The sequence below is a fragment of the Homalodisca vitripennis genome, chromosome 5 (genome assembly GCF_021130785.1).
Source record: "Homalodisca vitripennis isolate AUS2020 chromosome 5, UT_GWSS_2.1, whole genome shotgun sequence".
Taxonomy (NCBI): Eukaryota; Metazoa; Arthropoda; class Insecta; order Hemiptera; family Cicadellidae; genus Homalodisca; species Homalodisca vitripennis.
The window spans coordinates 51,592,392-51,620,376 of NC_060211.1; the positions used below are offsets into that span (position 1 = coordinate 51,592,392).

At 31.3% G+C, this 27,985-nt stretch overlaps 1 protein-coding gene across 2 annotated transcripts; it reads right to left on the reverse strand.

Annotated features, from left to right (window-relative positions):
• Nucleotides 1-3,757: 3,757 nt before the first annotated feature.
• On the reverse strand, nt 3,758-27,657 carry LOC124362176 (COP9 signalosome complex subunit 4). Of its 2 annotated transcripts, none has more exons than XM_046816429.1 (9): nt 27,331-27,657; nt 18,850-18,929; nt 17,926-18,044; nt 16,605-16,741; nt 11,041-11,155; nt 9,346-9,535; nt 6,330-6,500; nt 5,104-5,304; nt 3,758-3,966 (listed from the first exon to the last, which is right to left on the reverse strand). In XM_046816429.1, the coding sequence occupies exons 1-9, from the start codon at nt 27,414-27,416 to the stop codon at nt 3,830-3,832; spliced, it is 1,236 nt and encodes a 411-aa protein (XP_046672385.1). In that variant the 5' UTR covers nt 27,417-27,657; the 3' UTR covers nt 3,758-3,829. The 2 variants fall into 2 exon arrangements, with proteins under 2 accessions (XP_046672385.1, XP_046672386.1); XM_046816430.1 differs by lacking the exon at nt 27,331-27,657 and adding an exon at nt 21,028-21,259.
• Between the last annotated feature and the right edge of the window lie 328 nt (nt 27,658-27,985).

Sequence of the window (27,985 nt, forward strand, 5' to 3'; positions counted from 1 at the left end):
GCGAAGATTTTACGTGACAACGTCTTTTTCTCGGTAGAATATTTATTGATATGAATATTATTAAATTGCACAATAGGAACAAGGAATTGAATGAAAATAAGAATTTTTAACTATAGAAATATATTTTGTTTACTAAAACATTGTACATAATTTGAAATTAATTAAAATTTGTTATTGTAAATGGTAAAGTTGAATAAAACATTTACTAAAATTGGAATTTGAAATTCTTGCTAAACACAGTTAAATTCTAACTCCGCGCGTGGTGATTGGTCGGTTTAGTTCGTTTGTTTGGTCGCACTGTTATGACAGGTTAGAGGTTATAATTTGTTATTTTAAATGTTTGACTAGCAATACGCGCTGTTTCTTCTCAATCGACTGAATTACGATTGATTGCAGAGTGATTTAAACTAATAATTTACTTAACACTATCAACATTTGTCAATAGTATGACATAACCTATAAACTCAGTTTCTCAACTTTTGTGTCAATCTAACAATTAATCAATCAATCATAGTTTACGATAATGAAATATCAGTGTACAATTATTTACCTTTATTGTTGTAGTTGTTGTAAATGACGAATCTAAGCACTCCACATTTTCACGAATAAACATAGTTATCTGCTTTATCCCGTGCGGCGGACCCACAGTTATCTGCTTTATCCCGTGCGACGGACCCACTGTACGGGCATCGTAACGTTACCGGGCGTTACACTTTTTCATGAGTGACTCCGAGCCGCAACATAATTTAAGACGTTGTCACGTCAAAATAAATTCATTTTCGATGACTGTTGTCTGAAATGAAGCTGGATAAGGGCGAGGCCATAGCTGGGGCGTCTTCCTGCAGATCAAATTTTTCATTGAAGGTAAATCAGTTTTGTTCCAAAGTAATTTGGAGTAAGTTAATGGCTCATTTATAGTGTCAGTGCTCAAATCAGAGTTAGCAAGCAAATGTTCTCTCAAGTGATTTCTGAAGTCTGAGAAGTGGAACGTTGGTATACTATATCAAATGATGATGCCATAGTAAGTCTTTTCTATTTTAATGTTATTAGTGAAATTGATTAATTCAAAATTGTTTCATAGGATGGTTTTTGTTTAATTTAATGTTTGTTCAAAGTGTTTTATCCAGAACTTTGGCTATTTTATAGGTTAGCGTTAAGGTAAAATTTACTAAGGGCTTATGGGCATTGTGAGGTTTTGGTGTACCTTTAAGTACTGGTGCTTTGAATTTAATCCGCTTTAGATATTTGATTTTCTTTTTGTCTTATAAGTTTTTATTATTCAGAAAATTTGTATTCCTGGAACTGTGGAAAAGGCAGCTGAGGTGTATTTAAACATTTACTGCTGTACTGCGCCAAAGGCAGCTGAGCTACCTTTACACCAATTATTTGATTGCATTGGTAGGTTACACAATATCAGGATGATCTTGATACCAGAAAATTCTAACTATACTTTTTCATTATAATTTGTGTCTGTACATGCAGTCATGACCGTAGTAAATAGTTTTCAAATTTATTTAGAAATCCAGTTGCCAGTCAAGACGACAGCAGGACCCACAAAATTTGTTATTAAATATTATTTGTAATTCTTGATAAAATTATGGTCTAACGTAATAATAGATCTAAAATATCTTTTTATACTGACTATAATACTGATATGGGTTTTTATTTTAGTGCCAAAACTTGATTGTGTAACATTTTACATTAACTCTTTGTTTATTTTTCACCCTATATCAATAAGTATATGCACGTCTTCATAAAATTATGATCTAAAATAAATATTGGATGTAAAAAAAGTCTACAAAATTTTGTTTTTGTTCATTAATTTTTGTGTTACAATTTATAACTTTTTTCAAGTATAATTTATTCAATGTGTAATCATTTACATATTTTGTTGTCACTCTTGTTATTTTTTTAAGTATTTATTAATTTTTTATTGCATGTTCTTTGCCAAAGATCTAAGATGGGGAATCGGCATTCAAAAATACCATAAAGATAAAGTGTAAGAACTAATTTTAGGTTGATGTAGTTATTTGTTTACAAACATTTTGCAATTTCATGACAAAAATTTTGTTTGTGCGTTTATATACTTTTTTAAATTTTTGGGGTGAATAATATCCTTTCCTAATAGTGTTCTCTTTTGAGTGTTCAAGACAATTTTTATTTGAATATTATAATCATTGTTATAAATAAAATATAATATATAGTTGTGAATATACAAATTAGCTCAATATATACAATTAATATACAAATTAAATTCCTGTATCATTGTTCTATGACACAATATCCCTTTAAACAGGGAAAATATTAAGTCAATCTAGAATATTCTGTACAGCAATCAATCCTCAATATCTCAAATCAACAGTAGCTGTTATTATTGTCAAACAAATATTTTAAATTTTAAACAAATCACAACAAGAATAGTATTTACAGCACAAATTTAACATTCTTAAATGGAAAAATTTGCAACATTTCAGACTGCACATGTTTTTATGAAATAAATCTGGATAGTTTTTTAAGTCTGAATTCCCATGTCAAAATTGCAGGTAAAACTATGTAGAGCCTTATTTGCAATTAAAACTATATCTGAAGTAAAATATTAAAACACCGTTAGTGAACCATGGCTATTTTTTATCTCTAATTAGATACCGCATAATTTTCTACGGAAGTACTAATAAAATCAATTTTATTTTATACTACCATAAAAGCAATCAGGGTTATATTTAAATTAAGCCACAGGACGTCATGCAAAGCAAATTTCAGAAAATATGTTTTAACAGTTCCATTACTTTTTTTCTACAAATATTGAAATTTGTTTATAACATCCAAACCTTTTCACATAGGCCTTGTGTTTTGTGTTATAAAAGGGTTTTATTTTACACTAATTTTTGACAGACTATCAATTTTTTTGTACTCTTGACTGTCCTGTAAAAACCAAACCAAAACATGACACAAAGAACTAAAAAAAAACTGTGTTTAAGTGTATAACATGTTCTTGTAATATGCACATACATAGGCGAGACAAAAATGCCACAAGATTTGAGAATTAAAGATCATAAAGAAAATACCAAACAGGACTAGTGGATAAGTCTAATTTTGCTCAACATTACTAGTCTGAAAAATTATCAGATAAAATCAACATAAAACACCATGAGGAAAATTTTTAAAAAGAAACTTATTGAGGCTACATACATAAAATTAACAAACCAACTTTCAGTTTATATTGCACAACTAACTAGGGAGCCTACAAAGATTTTAAGCAAAAAAAAAAACTTCAACCAATAAACTTTGTAAACACACCATAACATTAAGTTCTAGGACCAAAACAAAGGGCTGGAGACGGTTGCATTTACCCTTCCCCCTCCCGACCACTGCCTTCATGTATCGTTTCTGATACTACAGAAAATGCCGACAATTATTTTCTTGTTAGTGTCCCAATTTTGCATATGATGGTGTGACTTGTGTTTGTGCTTTTGACTCCGTGCAGTGACAACGCCTGTCTGGACTCCAAGCAGTTTTTTGTATGATTCCTTTATTTTATTATCTGTTTTTAGTTTTAGTATATTAGTGCACATTGTAGGGTTTGAGTACATGTATATATATTGTATTCCCACCTGAAGAAGAGGATAGATTTCAGTAAATGAAATGTAGTGTTATAGACTTTGTAACATATAACGATTGCAAATGTCTAAAATCTACTTTCAAACCTGCCTTCATCAACAACTAACTTAGAACAAAGAATAAAATGAATTGAACTAAATTGAATAAAATAAAACAAAGAAAGCTATTTATTAGAAATTATACAATGAACAGACAAATTATTTACAAGGTGTCAATGAACAATCATCTGATCATCCACTGCCTTACTGATCCAGTCAGGCTCAGCATTAGAGATCTTCTCAATGATTTGGTTAACTTGGTAGCACAGGGATTGGATATTTTTGTCCCAGGTTGGCAGGATTTCCCGAGCTGCAACATAACATCAAAACATTAAATAAAATTTTACTTTGATGTTTTTGGACCTATTGTGTCTAAAAACATCTGCTGGCTGTTATTAATGATCATTAAGTTTGGAAAACATTTAATACCTACAACTGATGTTATAATTTTTGTAACAAAATAAATATGGCACACTTTATTATAACTCACCAATTCCAGATTATATTTTCATTACAAGTAAGAAAAATTTATGATCATATTAGTGGTTTGGTGAAATGAAAAATTAATAAATCCTAACCATTGCTTGCGAAACTGCTAAAAATTAGGCTCGTTTGATTTCCTTAAATTTATATAAACAACACATATATTAAATGTTGTTAAATATAAAATAAAATGCTTCAGAAAACTAAGACAGAAATCATATTAATTCTAAATAAATATAAAATGACTTGTAACTAATACTATATACACAACCTTTTCAAATTTGTTTTAGATCAATGTCAATTTTAACAAAATATAAATATTGTTTCGCCGATGAAAGAGGGATCTGAAAGTAAATGCAGTTTTGTTTATGTTTTTGTTATATCGCTACTGGCATTACTCAATACATGCTTCTCCATTGCCTCTTCATTTATGTGACATGGATGTTTGTATTGTGTTTAATATTTCCTGTGATTTTTTACAATACTTGAACATAATTAACTAACCCAACAAATATGAAACTTCTTCTTTTATATGATTTCCTAATGTTATGCTAGCCAAACTTCATTTTCAGATAACTGAGTTGTATAAGTGGTGGTATGAACCGAGTAAGTGATATAAACAGACAGTTTAATGGAAGACAGACAAAGGTCATGAGGGAGCACATAGTGAACAGCTTCTGTGTGAAAGATGACTTGATCAAGAAAGTGTGGAATAAAATGTATGAAAATAAAACACAACAATCTTCACAACATAACTGTGTCCATAGATTTCCTTTGAACTGAACATATACAATATTTCATTACAGCCATGTTTCTTTTTTTAACATATGAATGGTTTCCAGTACATTCCAGTCAGTCATACACGGAGACTGACATGAAAATCTCTGCAAGAATGGGATTAGTTGAATCAATGATCAATGTGATTAACTTATACTAATTAAACTGAAAAATGAAATTATCTTACTTTCAAAGTGAAGAATAGAATCAATCTGGTCAATAAAGCCGTTCATGCGGCTTTCTGTGATCATCTGGCTGGCAATCTTCTCAGCTTTGGATGGAGGAATCTCAAGCAGTGCTCCCAACTCCTCAAATGTTATGTTATTGTACAGCTTGCTAGCACTCAACAGATTGTGCTCAATCACAGCACGATCTAGGATTGTAGAACCTGCCAAATAATAAATTACAATAAATATATTATAATCTCTCTCTGTAGACGATAAATGGTACCAAATAACTGGCACAAACCTTTTCCTGGATATATTTATAAAATACTAAGACATTTTCCTACAGTTACCCCAATAAACATAGACTTTAGCTTTCCAGCTTTGAAGCACTATCTGTAATACAAGTTTTACTAGCAACCCTATCTCCCCGGCCTCAATGTCGTAATGTCAGTAATTGGTAGCAACATTGTCTTCACCGACAAACCAATATAAGCTGTCTGAAGGCAGGAAGAATACACAGGCTTTGCCAGCAACCATAACTCCCCGGCCTCAAGTTGGGATTGGAAATGCTTTTATAAATCAAATGTACTTCTTATAATGATACGTCTGACAATGATGCTTAAATTTGATGATAGGGATGATGGTGATGCATCAGAAGGTAATGTTCAAGTAATTATATATGATAAAATTTATCTCAATTTATACTTTATACAATTGAAAAATCATAAACAATTGTAACATCCCTAGACGCACTAATGAAAGGTAAATTTATGTTAAATAAACCCAAAATAAACTTATAACATAATTTCTGCCATTTACTACAAATAATATACAACTACACAATTTAAAAAAAGTTTATCACTTTTTTAATGTTGTTACATATATGTTACATGGCCAAAAGATATGAAATGTGATTAAAATATAAAAATAATTAGTCTGGGGATAATCACAAATTCCATCAAGAACAGATCATTCAAGTAGCTTCCAGCAATGACCAAAAGTGGATAGGCAGACAGACAGACATATCCACACATTAAGATGACTTTTTAGTACAACCTGTTCTCCAACTCAAGAATTCAAAATGGATTTTGAATCTCACTTATATCACAAAACGAGTTTACTGTAGCATATAGTTTATTCTGTAGGCTCTATATATTTGAAAAGTATTATCTTTTCACAAATAGCCGATCTGGTTGGATCTCTTTGATAGTCAACCATACTTTGATTAAGATGTAGGCCTACTAACCATCTCCAGTAAGGGCTTCTTGGTGTGGCTGTAGCAGTGCTTCAAACTCTTGTAGTTCTGATCTGCGAATGATTCTGTCCAGATACATCTTCTCAAGAATGGAGTAGGCTGGCAACTGCTGGCATCGCTCATCTTTGAACAGAGTCGCAAGCATCCGGCTTCTTTGTTGTCCTAAATAAACATTTTTTTATTAATTTTTCACATGTCTGTCCTAATTTTTTATAGTAACACTGGATAAGTATTAATTTTTTTGGATATTATAAATATTAAATTAAGGGCCACAAAAAACATTTGTGAATATGAAGTAATTGTGAACATTTCTGTGTTAAAAAAATTAAAATAAGTTGAACTTTACAAGGTAATTTTACTTGATACCACAATGAAATACGTTTAATTACACTTCAATTTTCAAAATATTTTTGTTTTTGCAATTGGGCTATGCATTTTTGCTCACTTACGTAAAGTGAAGATTGATTTAGCTCTCAGTAATGACATCTAGTTTCAAACCTAATGTTGAGTATACTTAACCCTTTGCACTCGAGAGTAAAATTTTTGGTCACTACCAAAAACTCGGGCCTCTATTGAACAAGCACTGGCGAAAACCTCGGAGCCCTTTTTATCAATTTTGTAAAGGTTTTGTTAAAAAGTTGTAACTTTTTTATTTTAGCAGATAGAGTTATAATTTTGGTTTTGTTTTATTTCTAATAAAATTCTATATTGTTAAAAAGTATATATTTGTAATTACCTTTTTACACTTATAAAAAAATAAAAATTTTGCAAAAACTTTTACAAAAGTCAACTTTTAGCTGTTATAACTTTAAAAAATTGCATTGACATTATATAAACTATTATTATTTCTAGGTTTCTTACATAATTGTAAATATGCACATAAAATTTCATAAACTTACCTCTATAAACAAAAATGTTGTAGGCAGTTTTGTAATTTCCGACAATTTCCCCAAATAATGAGTTATTTGTCAAATGATTGAATATTTACTTTTTATACCCGTAATACCGGTACTTTGGGATTATACCGACAACACTAGTTTGAAGAACAGAAAAATATAAATTTATAGAAACAAACATGATAGAACGAAAAAATAACTCTTTAATTACAAAATTATAAAACTTACAACGATTATCAATGGGGTCAGATTCCGTTATATGCCCCCAACGCTTAAACCTTTTTCAGTGAACTTAGAACGTTATAAAACGATGTAGTTGAGTAACAGAACTAACATTCCATCAATCAACAAGCATTTACAGGTATTGCGGTCGGTATTGTTGTCGATGTTATCTTTCTCGAGAATCCCGATTACGGCAGGCCGCGCGGCATCACATGATTATTTAAATTTTTTGCACGGTACATAATTGACTTTCCATTACAATTCAATTTATATTTCTGATCAGCCCCTCTAGAATTTGATATTTTACTGATAGTTACTATCTCGACGGATGTTTTTCTTTCGTTGACATCAGCGCAGGCTTCAGCAGTACACTCGCATTTTGGGTGGCGGAGTGTGATCAAGAATAAAAACAAGTTTTGTGTGTTTTTTCAATAAAGAGCTTAGTTTTTGTTTGGTAATGTTTGTTTTTGTTGAATTTTTGTGTTTGGAGAAATGTAGGGGTAAAACACGGAAGTACAACAAAGCGACGCACCAGCTGAACGGACGGACGGCGAGACTCTGCAATCACGTTATCTACTAGACCGCTCGACTTTGACCTCTGTCTCAGGATGGGGAGGGGTTTGCGATAAGACAATTCCTGTTTTATATTGACGAAATATTGTTCTACGCTAATCTAGTAGTAATCAGTAGAAGCAAAGTTAGTGTCAAATAACGATTCCTGTCTGGGTGTGGTCGGTATAATACCAAAATACCGTAATACCTCCCTCACTTTCACTTTTGACATCGTCAGATGATTCCGAATCTGATATGTTACTGACAAAAATATCACTGAGATCGTCGAAATAAACTTATTGACTGAAATAACTTATAAGACTAAACAAAACAATGAAGTGATCAGCTGTTGAAGTTGGGATGAAATCAGCTGACGAAAATGGTGAAGTTGACAAACCTCTACAACACAATGTAAAACTGGAAAATCACCGCCATAGTGTATAAAGATTTACTACGTTTTTACATCCAACAACTATCCAGCTTGCGTATATCGCAAATTTACCGCATTTGGATAATTTATAAAGCCAGTATAAAGGATTTACCAAACGTCCGACATTTCGGACGTCCGAGGTTTTAGCCTAAACAGCAAACGTCCGAAATGTCGGACGTCCGAGGTTTTGGCCAAAAACAACGATGTCCGATATTTCGGACGTCGGAGTGCAAAGGGTTAAGACAGTATTGAATACTATCCTATGAGTTTCATATTTTCTGCCTTAGACACATCCAAGTTTAGAGTTAAGAAAACCAGACAAGGTGTTGTAGTTTTTAATATCTTTTCGTATAATTGCAAAGACTGGTGAAGTTTAGTATTTACTAGTTTTGCACTAGTCAATGTACCAAATTATCCCAAAAATAAATACTATTATTTAGTTGTCATAAAAAATAAGTCGAATTTTTCAACAAATTGTTAATAATTCAATAATTTTTCTATTTAGACTATATATAATTTATGTCTAATTATTATCTACTTTTCAGTAGAGATTAATCCACTTCAGGTCACTGATATAATATCTCATCATGCAATAACTGGGCCCAGCAGTGATGAGCTCAGGTAATAAAAACAATCAGCTTTTAGTTTCACCTCTTAATCGTTATAATAATGTCTCATAGACTGGATGAGTATAATTACTAGTCTACTGAGACACGCAGGTTACAACAAACTGATTCACAATGGGTTAACGATACAGCATTTTGTACACTGATGGCAGTCCTTGTAAAAGCAAGAAGTTTTTCTGAGTAAATAATATTTTTAATGATTATTTAAAGTGAAAAATAAGTCACAATTTATAATTAGGTAATTTGCAATTATTGTAACAAATTGTTACATAAAGTTTTACCTGCTGAAGCAAGAATAGTACAGATAAGCGCGTTACGTAAAGCTGTCATTCTCTCATCTTCGTGAATGATGGACCGGTATGACAATTCATTGTAGCGTTGAGCGGCCTCGATGAACTTGCGTCTGTAATCCAAAACTCTGGCGTAGCAGACTTTGTAGTAAATCTGCAGTTGCTCATTCTTGGACTCAGCCTGGACAAAAATACTATTACTACACAGACACAGAAGGCAACAGGACAAATTTATAACTTGCAAAAATTTATTCCACTTAAAAAAAGAAAAGGAAATCTTACAAGAAGTCTGAAAAATGTCCAATTTATTTACTTCCTTAAATTTCAACCAAGTTCTTAAATATGTATTTGTATATTGATTAACTCGATCAATACAAACAACTACTATCACATTTTTGTTTACAGTTTTTTTTATTATGGAAGGATTGTGAAGAAAACAGGATATTTTTCCCACATTTGCCATCATTTAGTGACACACAAAAATCAGTAACACTAAATTTTAAGATCTGCAATCTGAACTCTTATTTCGGGTAGATAACTAACCTAATACACAACTACAACCTAGGTTAACCCTTTCAGGGCCAGGACCAAATATGAGATGTTGCAAAATTTTTTCACATATCATATCCCCTTGTGACTAGTCAAAAGTGCCAGGCTAAAATTGGTGATTTTGCAGTCTCTTAGATTAAAATTTATAGCTTTTCATAAAAATTAGAGAATGACCTAAAAGTTGCACCAAATTACTCGTATAGATATATACTATCAACAAAAAATATATAGATGTAGTTTTAAGTAATTTAAAATTAAAAAAAAAAAATGTTTTAATAGATTACATAAAAACTTTTTTATTTTTTTTGTAAATAACTAAAAAAGGAAAAATCATTTTACCGTGGGAAGCTATTTTATTATATTTTACATTTAGAAAGGAACAACCATACAAAGTTTTGTGTTATTTCTCTCATAAATAAATTTTTTATGACACATTTTGTATAAATACGCATAATTGTACTTCGCAACAAGTGATAAAGCAACTGACTCTTACACTGAAAGAAACTTAAAATAAATATTCACATTATGGATGTACCGGTAAACAGATGATTGTAGGATCCATAAACAGTTTCAATACAGTTAAAAACACTATTTACCAAGAAATATTTACACAATTTTATTTGAAATTTATTTACTCTTTTTCTATTTACAAATATGCTATTTTACAATTTCACTCCCGTGAGATCGCCAATTGTCAGTCATTGTAACTACTACACACAATAGGTAAGCACGTAACTATTAACACTACTAATATTTACAACCACAAAATAAAATAATAAAGGAGAATCCAGCATACAATAGTACAATTACACTAAAGCATAAAGAATTAACAACAATAGATCGAGTCAGCTGATAATGTCACGTGACAATTACGAAATAAAAATGCATAGACCTCCAAAATAAAAATGACATTCATATTAATTATCTAATAATATACCAGGGAATAAAAAAAACATAAAACTTTAAACATTTGACATCGTATTTATTTAAGAAAACGACGAATATCAAGGCGACTATATATTGCCGCCTGGCACTTTTCAGACGCAATCTATGGCGGCAATATATTGCCGCCTGGCCCGGAAAGGGTTAAAATAAACAAATCATACCAGAGCATTATGATAAAGCAACCAAACTAACCTGTAATAATGATGCCCTGTTTATGTAAGCCTCTGCTTGGACTGGATCATCATCTTCTAGATACAGGCGAGCTATCTTCATGTAAGTCTCAAGTTTATAGTCCACTGAGTATTGTCTACCAAAGAAAAGATTAACATTTCAATCGGAATATACGTATGGAAAACAAGAAAATTGAATGAATGCAAGTAGTAACAACTATTGTTTGTATATTTGATCACTTGTTTATTGGAAATAGATTGATTTTACTTGTATATCTTGCATAGAAAGAAAAGAAAGTACAATTTTGTTCTAGTGCCAAAACTATTGCTCCGTCAAACTATTATCATTAAGTATCTGCATTGGCTTTAATGATTCATCATCATTTTTTTTATGCCATTACTTTCTTTTGTTTTTTGTTTTCTGAACTATCTCATTATTATTATTATTATTATTAAATTATAAGTACAAGAAAAAAATTTAAATCAAAGTTAAAGCAGAACTTTAAAAATATTGTGGTATTGTTCGTTTTAAAACTTAGAATTGTATTAATTAAAAAAAAACAACACATTAATATCCATATTCATTAAATTATGGTGGACTGTTGGTTTTTTGTTGTTGTTATAATCCAAGTAGAGTACGTTTTTAAATTTACAAACTAAAAAAGTTCATGATCAAACTTTAAAGTTAATTGTGAAACTTAAGGTCTGATAAAATGTCATTTACAATTTTAAGTCAACTAAATTGATCAGTATTTTAGTTCAATCCCTATATTAAATATAATGTAGATGATTTGGGTGAAAATAATTGTAATACTATGCAGTGGATGTTACAAGCTGCATAATGCCTAATTTTTGATGATACTTGTAAATATACAAATATTTATATTCTATAAATTAAATCTAGCAATAAATAAACATCTTTTTACAAACATTATAAATAAATAAATATCTTTTACAAACAACTTATTAGGTCAGAGTGACCAAATAAGTTTTTCCAAATGCCCGGTTTTTTCTGATCGAAAACTTCTGATTCTATAGTCTATTTTCAAACCAAATAGACAACTGTAATACTGTATTTAACCCTTACGCCAAGTGCGACGGATTATTTTCACTGGCATTGTTTGCAAGAAATGCCACAAAGCTGTGGTGCCCTAGGCATTTCGTCGCTAGCGAAATGCGAGCGGTGGTGATTTATTGCTATCACCTATTTTGAGCTCCTTAGTTTTTATCTCTGTGTTTTTCGATGTGTCGACATAACATCGTGTATACCTAATAATTTTCTTTTCTGTGATGTTTGGAAAATACATTTATCCAATACGGAAATACAAAGATAACAATTAAATACCAAAACAACACTCCTCGTGGGGCAAACTGCTGTTCAGTATTGTGGTTCAGAGGTCTCCGGTGGAACTTTCGGTATGAGACAATGATGTCGCTGGTACACAAAGGTCAGTTCAGTACAATCATAAATCAAATACTTTCATCTGAACTCTACTTAATTAATTTATCTTTTTTGAGGGAGGAAAGCTTAAGAATACCACGTTACTTCAAAGGAATTTGCAGAGATTCAGGGAAATTAATATATTTAAAATTACAAGTCATAACCTGTACTTTCTTCTTTTCAGTAATAGAAATAGTAGGTTATAAAATGAGCTTCCAGAATATATTACATTTACGTAAAAATGTGTGGATGTATTTATATTTATAGAGAATAATTGTATGTACAATATAAAGTACGACATATGGATAAAACAAAATTAGCAATATAGACATAAAAATATGAACGTCAACTTAAATAGTATGTATAAATCAAGAATAAAAAAATTAGTATTTTGAATCAAGAATAAAAAAAACTAAATTGGACTTTGGACCCATCTGATAATGTAAAGCAATAACTTTAATGCTTTTTTGTCAGAATTCTTGTTAATATTTAATGAATGTTTTCCAATGAAAACCATTAGTGGGAAGACGAGAATTACTAAAAACTCCTGGTGTACTACGGGGATAAAAATTTCAAGTATAAAAAAAAGAGAGTTACACAGCTTAGTCAAAACAAACAAATCACCATTTCTTTTAAAATATTATAGAACATACAGAGGAATATTTAGAAAAAGTTGTTAAACAATGCTAAACGAATGTTTAATGACGAACTAATTTCCAACTCAAGAAATAAATCTAAGGCTGTCTGGTCAGTCGTTAAATCTGAATTGGGATTCGGTCAAAAGGAAAAAAGTCTTGGACAATTAATTATTGACAATGATACAATATCTGATCCAAATAGAATTGTTCAAGAATTCAATGAACATTTTGCTTTAGCTGCAGAGAAACTTAAACAAACTTCCAAAAGTATACCCTATAACAAGGATATGATTTTTCATAATATGAAACAAACGCCTCATGAATTCAAAATTTTTAACTGTAAAAAACAAAGATGTATCAAAAGCCATAATGAAATTAAAAAATACAAATTCCACAGGATGGGATGATGTTCCTAACTTCCTTATAAAAAAAAGTGAATCCCTACATCTGCACCCAACTATGTACATTAATTAATTTCTCTTTTATGAAGAGCGAATTTCCTGACAGACTGAAATATTCGGTGATAACACCTATATTTAAAAAAGGAAACAGAGCTCACATTGAAAACTATCGCCCAATTTCAGTTCCCATAGTTTTTTCAAAAATTTTTGAAAGTGTTGTAAATTCTCAGTTGACTGGATATTTGGAACAATATGACTTATTTCATAAAAATCAATTTGGCTTTAGGAGAGGTCATGGCACTGAAGGGGCCCCTTGCTCATTTGGTAAAAGAGGTTTCTCAAGCCTTGGATGAGTCGCGGGCCACTGCTGGTGTGTTCTGCGATTTATCTAGCGCTTTTGATTGCGTTATACATAACAATCTTATTAAAAAATTGGAATTTTATGGTGTGAGAGAAATTAAACTGGTTTAGGTCTTATTTCCAATCTAGGAAACAAAAAAACTTTGATTAAAATTGTAAGCATAAAATATGAATCTGAATGGAAGTCTGTAAGTAAGGGGGTGCCTCAGGGATCCATTTTAGGCCCAACATTATTTTTTAATTTATATAAATGACCTACAGGAAGTAACAGATGAAGGTTTAATATTGTATGCTGACGATACAACAGCAATAGTAAAAGACCTAAACACTGTAAGTTTGCATTGTAAAATCTCATCACTTATCTTAAAATTAAATAATTGGTTCAATCTAAATGGTTTTATTTTTAAACAGCAAAAAATCAGAAATTGTTCATTTTAAAACACACCAAAATAAATCTATTCTTCAGACCGTGAATTTCAATGATGAATCGGTAGGTGTTTCTAATACAGTAAAGTTTTTAGGATTATACATTGACAAAAACATTAATTGGAAACATCATATTGAAAAATTGGAAAATAAGCTGAGCTCTGCGTGTTTTGCCTTAAAAGTTTTACAAAATATTGTGAGTTTTCAAGTGATGATGACAGTGTATTATGGTTATTTTTTTCCTCACATGAAATACGGTATATTGGCATGGGGTTTCTTCCCCCAAAGCAATTTTCTATTTTTATATTGCAAAAAAAGAGCTTTGAGAATCATAACAAAATTAAATTTTAGATCATCTTGTAGGTCTATATTTAAACAGTTAAATTTATTGACCATTCCATCACTTTATATATATGAGGTCTTAATGTATACCCATAAAAACTTACTTAATAATATCACCACAAAAGATCATGATTATAATACAAGACAGAGAGACAGACTTACATACCCAATCCATAGAACTAAATTATTTGAAATGTCCCCTTATTACAAAGGACTAAAATTTTACAATAAAATTCCAATATCTCTATCCTCTTTGCCACCAGAAAAGTTCTCTGTAAAATTAAAACATATTTTAATAGAGAAAGAATATTATTCAGAAGCTGATTTTCTAAATGATGCAACCTTCATTAATTAAATTACCCCCCAACCGTATCAAAACATTTTGATGTATATATATTAATTCCACTGTATTTATTTTATCACTAATTATTTTTTAAATGTGTTTTATGTTTTGTAAATTGTTTTATTTTAGTGTAATAATAGCTACATCTATCTTTATTTAATTTTAATATGAATTATAATCTGTACCTGTATCATTAGAGTTTACTGTTTTATATACTGGATCACTGTTTGTGCGATTAATACTGATTATTTATCAATGAATTGTTAATTATGTTTATAACTTTTTTTTTAATTAGGTTTAGTATATTTTTAAACTATATTGACGAGTCACCTGTTCATTGTAGATTTTTATCTACTACATTTATGTAACGTTATGTGACAATAAATTTTTGATTCTGATTCTGAATCACATTATTTTGTTATTATATATTTCTAAATACTTTTATATACAAAGAACTACAAAAACATGTTTCAACAATCGGTAATTTGCATATTCCCGATCTCGACGATGCGCCAAAATAAATATAAAAAAATATTATTTATTGCTAAAATATTATTTGTTGATTAGTTTTTTTTTACTTGGGTTATCTATCTGCATTATTTCATACAGAATGTACAAAAAAGCAAGACTTATTTTTGGATTCGAGATTCAGCTTCTCCATATCAGTAATATTGTGAAATCGTGATTTTTAGTGTATTTAAGCATTTTTGTTGGTATCGGAATCGAGTGAAAAGAGCCGCAGTATCAGAAATGATTAATCCCTAGTAAAAATTCCTGAGACATTATAAAAATTAAATTCACGCATATCCACGTATGTTTCCAGAGTCCAAAATTCATGCATAATGCACACTTTTCCAGATTCTCATCGTTAGTTCACGATCTGTATGATAAGTACCTAGACAGAAGAGTACCTTCTATATTTGCATCCAGATAACAAGCACAATAAATTAATCTAATCAATTACTTGTTCTTAAATATTTTGTGTCAGCCTTTAAGATAAAGCAAGAATTGAATCACGACAACTACAAAGTAAATAAAAACACGAAAGGTAAACTAATCAGAAACATTGGACTACAGCCAAAAACTTGGCAGTTAAGGAACTAAAATCGGTGTGCTATCAGTTGACGTTTGATTTTGGAGAACGAAAATGTCACAAGGAACATCAAGTAAGTAGAGGAAAGGGGGCTGTGGGATCTGTGTAATTTGATGCTTAGAAACACTTTTGGACAAATTGTAATTTATGATCTGGAATACTATTATGTTGGATTTGTTACATCCAACTCTGATGCATTTGTGGCCTTTTTCGACGAACAGCATCCCATAACCGACTTAACACTTCATATATTCTTTAGTGACTATCTCATAGGAGCAAACTCATAATGAATGATATTAAGTTATCTTGGCACAACATATATCGTTCATTATATGATACCAATCTGGATAATTATTGAATTAACTTCATGTATTACTTTAGTTATTTTAAAACTGTCCAAATAAACATTATACATATATTCAGTTCACTAAGAATTATGTTTTGTCCAATATAGAATAAACACATAACAATATTCTTAAAAAGATTTTAAGCAAAAAGTGTAGTGAACTTTGTTTTAGAAGTACTTCAGATACAATTCTTACTTTTGTCCAGTTTCAAGAGGGATTCCAACTAAAACATTGGCTGCATCTCTCCAGTTTTGTTCACGCTCGTATATAGAGGCCAAGTGTTGTCTTATACTGGCCACTTGCTCTTCAAACGATATCACACGAGGCTGAACCTGTCAACAGTACATGACAGGACTTTTCTGAAAAAAGGACTAATATTAAAAGCATTACAACCACCATATACTGGACTGTACGAAATTCTTGATAGAGACAACAAAACTTGTGTATACAGGTTAACAAAACGTGTATTTATATTGAGTACAATAATCGACTGTTTAAAATATTTTAAGTAAACAAGCAACTTGTCTAATAATAATAATCAATAATCAATAGCTAGGCACCGAAGCATGTGACAATAGTGCTAAAAGTGCATGAGAAGTATAGAGATATTTTTTGTTTTCTTCATTCTGGAAGCTTTAATCATTTCAACAACACATATTCAGTCGCTCAAAGTTTTAAAGTTGTAACAAAGTTGTGCCCACAAGAAGGTTTTGTAATGGTGTAATATGTTTATTCATTGCAGTAATTTTTTAAACTTATATACTTGAGAGAAAAAATTAGAAGATACTATAAGAAAATACTGCTAACAAGTTTTTTAAATAGTTACTAAACTTAGGTTAGGACTATGTACAATAAAATACAAATAACTTATAAGTTCTACATTGTTCATTGAATAATATCACAATAGTAATAAAACTCCATGATTATCATTATTGCTGATAATCTGAGTTTAGTAATATTTATACTTATTTCACACCACATAAAAAAGTTAATTAAGTAATTTTTAATATAAACATTTATTTATTATTGTATATTTTTCAAACTATTAGCTATTTTGAAAAATAATACTACAGATACAATATTGTAATAATAATAACTTTAAAATAATAAAAACCTTAAATGGCAGAATTAATATTTTTTGTTTCTACTAATAAGAAGAGCTCCTCCTTCAATGAATAGAACACTAACCCAATCCAATAACTACTTTTGACTGAAGTGGATTATTAGAATAGTGAACATGTATTAATTCCGTTACTTTTCATCAATTCATAAAAAGTAAGATATTAAACTTTTTACAAGCTGTCTTTTATGGTGCATGTTTCTGAGTTGTGATAACAGACACACAAACGTTAAAGTAAAATAGAATATAGTGCTAGAAGACCATTCTGATTGTTATCACCCATTTAATCATTTCTCAAAATATTTTCCCAACAACCTGTTTACTTAATTTATTCATTTTTGTATGAAAATTTAATTTTGAATAAAGTTATTGCTGTAGTGCTCGATAATTGATTACCTTGTCGAGAGTGTAGTGTGAAACTGCTTTGGATATGTTGTCTGGCAGAGACATGAGATGTGAGCTTATGTCAGTTAGTATTTGACGAGATATTACCAAACTCACGCCCTCATTTACAACTGAAACATATAAAATTTGTATTATTTTTTAATTAATTATTAATTGGAACATTTTATTGAAGACACTTAATCATGACAATGTTAACTTAAATCATTCAAAACTCAAGGGAACAGGAACAAAATTTGAATTTAATGCATCAGCCACTTGCAAGTAAGTCTACCATAGAAACTTTCAATTCAGAATGCATATGTGTGTCATGGACTGTAATCACCTGAAATATCCAAATGTTGTCCATTTTTAATTTTGACAACATGTTTTGGGGCAGTTATTTGTCAACATTTGTAAACAAACAAATAAATTCTGTGGTAGAAAGACTAGAAAACAAGCTTAAGGAGCCTAGATTAGACCATGAAATATGCAGGGGTATTTAAGCAATGTCAATCACTCCATGACAAAATGGTGGCTACTTTCATGTACTTTAAAGACCTTAAATTCGGTAAACTGGAGCTGCTCATGATGTACAAAAAGAAGCACGTCTAGTCATGAGTTTTTAAAAGATAAATTTTAGAGCATCATAAGTAGTTTTGACATTTAAATCTTGCTAATATATTTAAACCACAATTTTAAAAGATGGCTGATGAGATTGACCTAGGATCACAGCATTTGTCAGAGTGTAAAAAGGAATACAAATTTTTGTTTTTTCTGTAATATGTTTTACGGACAAATTTTCAGCCTTGAAAAGAATTTAAAAGATATTTTTATCCACACAATGGATAATATCAAAGTACAATTGAGAGTGCTGTTATAATGTACATTTAATTTACAATGATAAAATAAATCAAAATTACTTGTAATCTCACTTACTTGCTTCAATAAATACTGTCAATGCATCGATAATATCACTTCCTGATGATGCTAAGATGGAGTCTAAAATTGCTCTGTATCTGAAAAAGCCAATATTATTAAAACTTTTCTCTTAGATCTTAAACATAATTTTTATAACAATTCAAAAATTAAACCACACAATACCAATTTGCTCTTCGAATCAAGACAAACAAAAATCTAATCTAAACATGAGTTAGAAATGCTATGTTTACCATCTGTCTGTATGTATGTGTGTTTTTTGTTTTTATTTCAATAACACCTATAGATAAATAACTTTAATTCACCACAATTATTTTTCAAATCAAGAGAACATTTAATATTATATTACCTTATCACGTTTAATTCAAGATAAGATTAATAAGTACCAGTTAATCTAGTAGTTCTAGACTCTATGGAGAAGAAGAGGAATCAGCAGAGCATATTTGGTTAGATTGTCCTGCCATCTCAAAAATTTGGAAAAGATTCCTGGGAGTATATCTCCTCAGCCCCAAGCATATCAGAGAACAGGAGCTCTCAAATCTGATAGGCTTCTGTAAAAGCCTCGGACTTTGAGGACACAAATTCAAGTAAGGGAGGCGCAAAGGTCCTTTTAGGACTAAGCGTGGAGACAAACCATCCTTTTCCCTCAGGAAAGAAAATCAGTACCAGTTAATACATGATATTCTGCACTATCCTATCCTATTCCCCAATTATGAGAAGGGAGCGTGGGCTTACTACTCTGCTTTGAGAATTTACAAGCTTCCTCTCAATCTTAAAGAAGACTCAAACTTAAGTCTTCAGATTACGCCTACAACACCATCTGTCGAGTCGGGCCTACTAAACGGTAGCAGTTTATTGAAGATTTTAATTAAACTAATCTTATGAAGTATCTTGATTATCTGAAAATGTAACTTATTTACTTCTTAATTTTATGACTAGAAACTTGTGTGTATTTATGTAGTACATTGTTAGTACTGTTTACTGTATTTTATTATGATGAGTAATATGTTTAGTTAAGCACTAGTTAACTGCTCGTAATTTCCTTAAACACCAACTCATGTTTTCCCATTTTTGCAAGCTATTTTTCTAAATTTGTAAACCTAACTGTATTTGGTATTATTTTGTTTACAGTGAATAGTATAATACAATAATAATAAGTCACTAGGGTAAATATTTTTATTTTAATTATTTACGGTGACGGGCAACAATTATTTATGTTATTTGCATGTAAGAGGGATGTGCCTGAAAAATATAGTTCAATACATTAATGTCATATTCCAAGATAGCCTAACAGTCACAAATTTAGTCTAGTTTCAGAAAATGTAGTTTTGTTTGAGTCTATGGGTAAATAAATTAGTTTTAGCACAAAAACTGAAATTAGTATAAGAAGTGTGATTTTGTGACCAAAAACTCATAAATTTGTAAAAATGTTTATAAATTGTTATAAACTGTAGCCTTAACTATATTTCGTTAATTTATTTACAATAAACTAGAGAAAACTATCATAATAAATACTGTGAGAAAACCTAAGATTTTTATTTTGTATGATTAGTAAAAAACAAAATTTGTATAACATGTTTCTAAAAAAATAGATAATTACCTGATAAACAGTTATTTTAATAATGTTTTTGGGTTTTGTAAATGTTATAATAACCTAAAAGTCATAAATTTAGTACAGTTTTATATAGATTGTTTACAAATTATAACAAATGAGATTAAGTGGATGGTCCAAATCAACAGATTTCATTTAATTGGCGTTCAAGGAACGAAAATAAACAATGGATATCGTGGAATGGCATTTGGAGGATTTAACATTGTAAACTGATTTGAAAAATAAAAGAAATAAATTTTTTTAATATTTATGACATAATGGCAATAGGAGCTGTTTAGAGCTGCAGTATAGTAAGCATCCACCTTTGCGTTAGCACAAATGGGGCTAACTATTCTTACTGTATATCAATTAGCACACTTTTTATTTTAATTTGTTTCTAAGTGAACTTGCTTATTTAAGCATTGACAAATTGTTTCATTTATTTTAAAGTACAACAGTTTTTAAATGTACTAATTTAGTTATTTTTAAATTATATATAATTTTTCCACAAATTTAAGTTATAAACTATTATTTTAAATTCTTAAGTTAAATATTTAAAGTTGATATTAAATTTGAAATTTACTCACTGTGAGGCTAGGCCTGATAAATTGGATGAACACATGGTGATTTAAATGAATTTATGACCACTGGGAACCTTTCTAGTGTTTTAAATAGTTGTCACAAATAAAAATATTTATTAAGAATTTTTGTAGACACAGGCAGTGGATTTATTTAACTTCATAATATTCAACATATTAAGATCAAGGTTATATGTAACCCAAGATAAGGTTTTATGATGGCTGACTGATTTGAACTTGGAACTTTCATGCAAATCAATAAGTTATTGTTTGAACATGTTTGACAGCTGATTGTAGTGATAGAATTAGGAACAATAATTATCCAACTTGTCTGTTGACAACACTGATAGTGTATAATGTTACTGATAGCAAACCCAAACTACTCTTAGTTTTAACTTTTTACTTTTATTTAGATTTTAATTGTCATATAACTAGTTATCAATAATAATTTTTATTATATATATAGAAAAATATAATATTAATAAACTTAAAAAAATGTATATCCAGTGTTAATTAAGTCTCGCACAGGCTTGATAATTTCTGAACAATTATGAGTAAAACAATAAAACTTGGTGTAACATTATTATAACTCTACTTTTTGAAGTAACAACCAATTTTCTGGCATGTCAGGGGGATGGCCCACAAGGAATCAGAAGGAAATCTTAAATGAGACCATAGGCCGAGTAGGACATCAAATCATAAGTCTTTATTAATAGAGTGCAATTCCTCAAACCTGGCCTAAAAAGGTTCACTCTTAAAAACATTATGCTGGTTTAAAGTTTGAAACATTTAAAATGTGTAGGTCCTTTTCTAGATGATTTAACATATTTGCATTGACTCAAGTTGTGAAAGTTAAACTAGTAAATGAATACTGAACTTAAGAAAGGTAGTTAATGACTCTTCAGATCCAATGGAGGATGGTCTATTAGGAGTTCGGAAAAAAATATAATATAAGCATAGCTTAAGGTGTTGTTTAGCAGAGATGAATACAGAAAACAGTACTTAAAAAGGTTACCCACTACAAAATGAAAGACGTTCAAAGTTTTTACTGAATAAGTAATGCTTACTTACAGATTATTCTTAGAGTAAATGTTCGAATTGTTCACCTCTGGTTATTTGACAGTTGAAAAGACATATATAAAAACTATTTACAGAATTATATAGGGCAATTGGAGGAACCATTTGATATTGTAGTATTCTTTACCTCAGTTCACTTAAATTACGAGGCTTTCTTTTGTAAACGTTGTCCTTAAGGTGACCCCAAGTAAAATAGTCTAATGCAGACAAATCTGGTGAACATGTTGGCCACTCTATCGTCCACCTACCGATCAATTGTTGTGGAAAAACGTTGTTTAAGTATTCTTTTACTTGAACATCATTCTTCTTCTTCTATGGGGTGGCCTACTGCCATGCACTTGAGTCTCAAGGGCCTTTTGAGCACCCCGGAAGCACACCATGAGGCCTACCAGTCTATGTTTACAGAAGTTCCACAAACCACAGAAAACAACCTATCAGGTCCTCCTGTGGAAATTCACCACCCTTGTCCAAACTACCAAAGATGGTATACCACTCACTTGCTATTGAAGGGCAATCAAAGAGCAAGTGTTCGGCAGTTTCACCCTGCTCATCACACATTCTACAGAACGGACGAAGCAGGAAAAAAATAATATAATAACCTGATGTGCAAATACAATGGGTATAGCCAACACAACCAAGAGCACTGAGGAAAAACTAAGTGCAAAAATCTTAACTTGTTACCCCGGAAACCCTGATACCCTAACTATAACTACATTAATAGAAAGAACAGACTTTATTTCACTTAATGTGAAAATTACTTGTCATTATGACAATCAGTTCTTATTTTCTGCCACCCAAAAGGAAACAATGTCAGCGAGAAGGAGGTCACTCTGTCCTTACATACTATTTGCTGTTAGTATGTTTCTTTTTTCTTATATTTCATAAATAGGCTGCATTATAGTAAGTGGCCACCACAGTTACCCAATAAACTATTGATTGTAAATATCTAAACTCCGAATATGTAACAAAATTTGACTTAGCCTATACATATTTATAATTAATAATTGCTAGCTTTTTTTATGTTACAGGAAAATAATATTGTTTCATACAATCTTAAAAGCCCATTACATAGTTCGCTTCAACATTATTGTTCCAAATTAATTAAAACAAGGTAAAATCATGTGTATGGTACTAGAGTAATGGCCGGCAGCCACAAGTACAACGCCAATGTACGTATGTTATTTACGTCACATGGTTATCCTTCAAAATAGTAAAAAGTAACTAGCCTAAATGTATACTATTTTTGATACTTATGTATTAACACCACCGGAGCATAAATTCTGCCAATGCGACAATAAAGAGCAATCTTGTTGTTCAATTATAGTAACCTCTTTTGGAATCTTATTTATCAGAGTTCATAAGGCGACAGCATCACTTGAAAGAAAACAAAGACAGTTTCGAATCTATCTTGAATTCTTTATCGGTCCATTTACCATCTAAATCCTATTGAATACTTTTTTTTAAATAAAGCTTTTAGGACTTCTAAGGCCGACCATATATACCTCTATGGTATAGCTGTACAGACGCGAGCTAACACACAGTACATTAAACCGGATGGGTAAAGGATTTCTTGTAGAGACAGTAGAGAAATGGCGAGCGAACAAGAAGGCATGATTCTTCTTCTTCTTCTATGGGGCGGCTTATTGCCATGCACTTAAGCCTCAAGGGCCTTTTGCGCACCCCGGAAGCACACCATGAGGCCTACCAGTCTATGATTTCAGCAGTTCCACAAACCGCCGAAAACAACCTATCAGGTCCTCCTGGGGAAATTCACCATCCTTGTCCAAACTACCAAAGATGGCATACTGCTCCCTTGCTACTGTACGACAATCAAAGAGCAAGTGTTCGGCAGTTTCATCCTGCTCATCACACATTCTACAGAGCGGATCCTCCTGAAGGATGCCGACTTTGTGAAGATGATTCCTCAGATGACCATGTCAAGTGATCATGGACCTATAACCCAAGAAGACATCGCTCTACGTAGTGAGAGAAAGTCAAGCACCACTCTGGAGGAAGGCGATTGTAGTACCTGCTCATTCTCAAACCCAGATGCAACCTCTACCTTTTCTCATGTTCAGCAAAAACTCATTCTGAGACAGCCCCAAATGATTCACACCTTGGAATACCACAGAACGGTTGAGGGCTTGTCATAATTGACGCTGAGCCCGGTTGGCCAGAGCATCAGCTCTTTCATTCCCAGGTATCCCCTCCTGACCAGGAACCCAACAAAGTCACATTGTTGATTGTGGTAATGATTTACGAAACAAAACAAAAAAAGACGAAAACACAGTACATGGTGTAAAAATTGGCTTCTAAAGAGATTATTTTTAAAATTTGTAGTTTTACAGAGGTATATAATATTCAGTCTTGAATCAAATACTACTGAATTCACTCAAGTAGTTAGCCAATGAGTGAGTAGGCTCCTGTTGAGTTCTGAGTCCCGGAACTCTGGACTTTAATGCAAATTAAAAACTTGCATTTGAAGGACTTGGAGTCCTACTTGAGCTGGAACTTATATAGTCAAAGCTGTACGAGTTTGTTGGCGTATTGAGCATTCCCATTTCTGCTTCAAAAATAATATAATATTCTCTTCTCAACAATCAGGAGCTGACGTTTTTCTAAAGCTCTAATCCTTATTGTGAAAGATTTGTCCATGAGGTTATAGCAGTAATCTTGAGATGGAAGCTTCTAAAAGTGATCTCTCACTGCAAACAAAACATCGATATTCAGTTTCTTAGCTTTCCATTTAATGTGCTATATTCGGACACAGAGGGGTTTGACGTTTTTCTGTTTACAGTTGGGTTCCATGATCGGGAGACATTGTGGTTTGCTCAGACGATACTTCATTGCAGGGGGTCTGATAGTATTTTTAGTTCCCCCTGAAAGGGAAAAAGTATTATTAGATATTGATATCAATAAATAGGTATTTGCATTTGTGTCAATAATAAATTTGAATATGAAAATATGAAATTGTAATTAACGAATGACAAATTTATAACAGTCAGGTTTTTTTAAAAAGGAATAAAATGTAAAACATAAATTGCACTGAAACAGAAAATCGAATTTTTCAACCTAAATTTGGCCGGCCCCCTTGTACATACACGTGAAAAGAATATTATATATTTGCTTTTGTTACAGTTTCCGAATTCTATTGAGAAATGGAGTGAGATTTTTAAGTCCTTTGAAAATAAGTGGAATTGTCCTCACTGTTTGGGTGCTATGGAGTGCAATCATATTGACACAGTTCTGCCAGCAGATTCAGGATAATTTTAGTTCAATTACAAGGACAGACACGGTATTTCTTGCAACAGTAGATGCGAGCTATCAATTCTTCCTAGTGGATTTTGGAACAAATGGGCGCAATTCTGATGGCGGCGTTCTTCGTAAGACTTTTAGAGAACAATGAGCTTCGCTTACCGGAGTAAATGCAAAAGGCCCTTGAGACTTAAGTGCATGGCAATAAGCCACCCCATAGAAGAAGAAGAATGTCACAGAAAATTTCCAAAAAATGCCTTATGTTTTTGCAGCCAATGAAACCTTTTCCTCTCACAACAAACATTTTGAAGCCTTTCAAACAAGCACAACTAGATTCAGCTGACAAAGAAATTTACAACTACCACGTTTCAAGAGCAGGTTGAAAATACCTTTGGAATATTTGCAGCCAGATTCTGGATCTTCCACACTCAAATCAATTTTGCACCAGAAACATAATAAGAGCAGTGAAGGTAACTTGTGTATTGCATAATTTTGTGATCACACAACAACCAACTTCTTACGTCCCTCCAAGTAGTACATATGAAAAAAATTGTTAACCAAGGTTTGGATTTCTCAGAATCAAACATGATCCCATAACAATATCGTAACCAATGGAATATAGGTATTGCTGCTAAAGAACTAAGAAATGAGTACACTTCCTATTCGTGCATGAATGCAAAGTTTCATGGCAAGACACATGGGTGTATAGAAACAAACAGTAGACCGAACTCTTGTTTGGTGTATACACTAGTCTAGTGTTTGAAAATCATTTGGATGTAAACAATTTATTCCCATTCAAACAGATAAGTGTATTATTTAATTTGTGTTGTAAAATGTTTTCAAATTCTATCAAACTGTGTTGTAATTTATGTGTACTTACTTCATCAATCTCGCTTCAATCAACATCGTTCAAGTTTGACGAAGAATTACTGGGCATATCAGTATCTCCTAGGAAGTCGAACAGACCGAAGTAAAACTTTGGTGAATACACATCGTCCGTATCTGATCCAGATTTCATTGAAATATCACGTATTTTCATATCCTTGCGAACATTGCTTCTAAAATTGTTTATTTCTTGAACAGTGAATTCTAGAATTTGGTTTCCTTTTCTGACACGTAAACACTGCAAAACAATAAAATGTAAACAATATAGAATGGGCTTGAAGTTCAGTGGCGCGGGAGAGCAGAGAATAGACTATGAAAAAGCACAACACGAACACGGAATGCAGCAACGCGAAGCTCTGAGTCGGAGTATTCGCCACAACTTACTCAAACTGTGACCTGTACAGGTATACCCATCCAGTATACCATAACATGTATAGCCGGCCAAAAGTTGTTAGATGTTAATAGTGTTTTATTTTATATTTTCTCACCAAAAATTAAGGTTCAGATTGTCTGCACTTAACAAACATTACATTTTTGCTGCTGTGGTGTTAATATGTAATTACCCTATTTTGTTTTTACATTTTATAAACATACATATAGCCTACCCTAGTCTATAAATTTTTTTTTATTTATCATTAAATTATTACTTTTTAAGATATAAAAAATAGCCCAAATATACTGTAATTTGCAATACCCATAACATAATTTAATTTCAGTAGATTGAGGATACATTACTCATGAATATCAATAATTCGATACTCATAAGTATCGATGATTCGATTATTGTGGTGGCCACTTACACTGCAGCCCATAAAAATACATAACCTAGATAGTTTTTATTCATCATTAAGTTATTCCTTTTTAAGAAGTGAAAATAATGATCCCTAGAATTTGAGATACCTACAATGGAGTTTTATTTCAGTGGTATCGCAATTTGATTGTAGTGATAGCCACTTATTATACTGCAACCATTTGGACAGCCCCCTGAATGATAGGATTTGTTAATGCTCACCCAATATAATTTGTTGTTTAACAAGGGCTCAAGTTATTTCTTAACTTCTACAGTTAGTTTTGATTTGATTAAAAACTACTTACTTTTCTGCCTGGTCTTTATGTGATCCTCCAGAGGTACCTAGTAAAAGTTGTTGTCGAACATTTTGAGATGTCATTTGTGAAGTCATTTTCACAAACTTAAGCCTAAGCTAAATGGACCTAAACTGAGTTAAACTTATATGATGATTTTATTTGATCTAATAATATATTTATAAAAACCTACAACTTCAAAGCTATCAAAAACGTATTTATAACATTAAAAACTAATTTAACAAATTAATACTTTTCAGGAGTTATCATATAATCACCGGCGTAAACGAATTAAACTAACTTGCCTTGCCCTACTGAACCAGAAAAAACACAAGAAAAAGACTGACAACAACCTTTGATTTTGTGTGGTGAATTTTGTTGTCTTTGGTGTGGTTGTGGTATCAGTGCTAAAGTATCTCATTGTCCATGAGATAGAGTAAAACATAGAGTAAAACAGAAAATAGACACTGCCACTGGAAGAGCCAAAACGTATAGAATTGGTTGAAACGTTATACATAATTTTATATTTCAATGAGTAAATATAAAAACAGTCTTTTTACACAGCCAACCAAAGACAAATCCATAGATAAAAAAGCATAATTTAAATTTTTAGATTTCTTATACACAATTAGCCTATGAAGTATATCCTCATAGTAACACTTAAGTA

Coding starts and splice junctions, on each gene's coding strand:
- LOC124362176 (XM_046816429.1), bottom strand. CDS start 27,416: ATGACTTCACAAATGACATCTCAAAATGTTCGACAACAACTTTTACTA. Junction 18,930..27,330: donor CATAAAGACCAGGCAGAAAA/GTAAGTAGTTTT, acceptor TGGCTTTTTCAG/ATACAGAGCAATTTTAGACT. Junction 11,156..16,604: donor CCTCTTGAAACTGGACAAAA/GTAAGAATTGTA, acceptor TTTCTTTGGTAG/ACAATACTCAGTGGACTATA.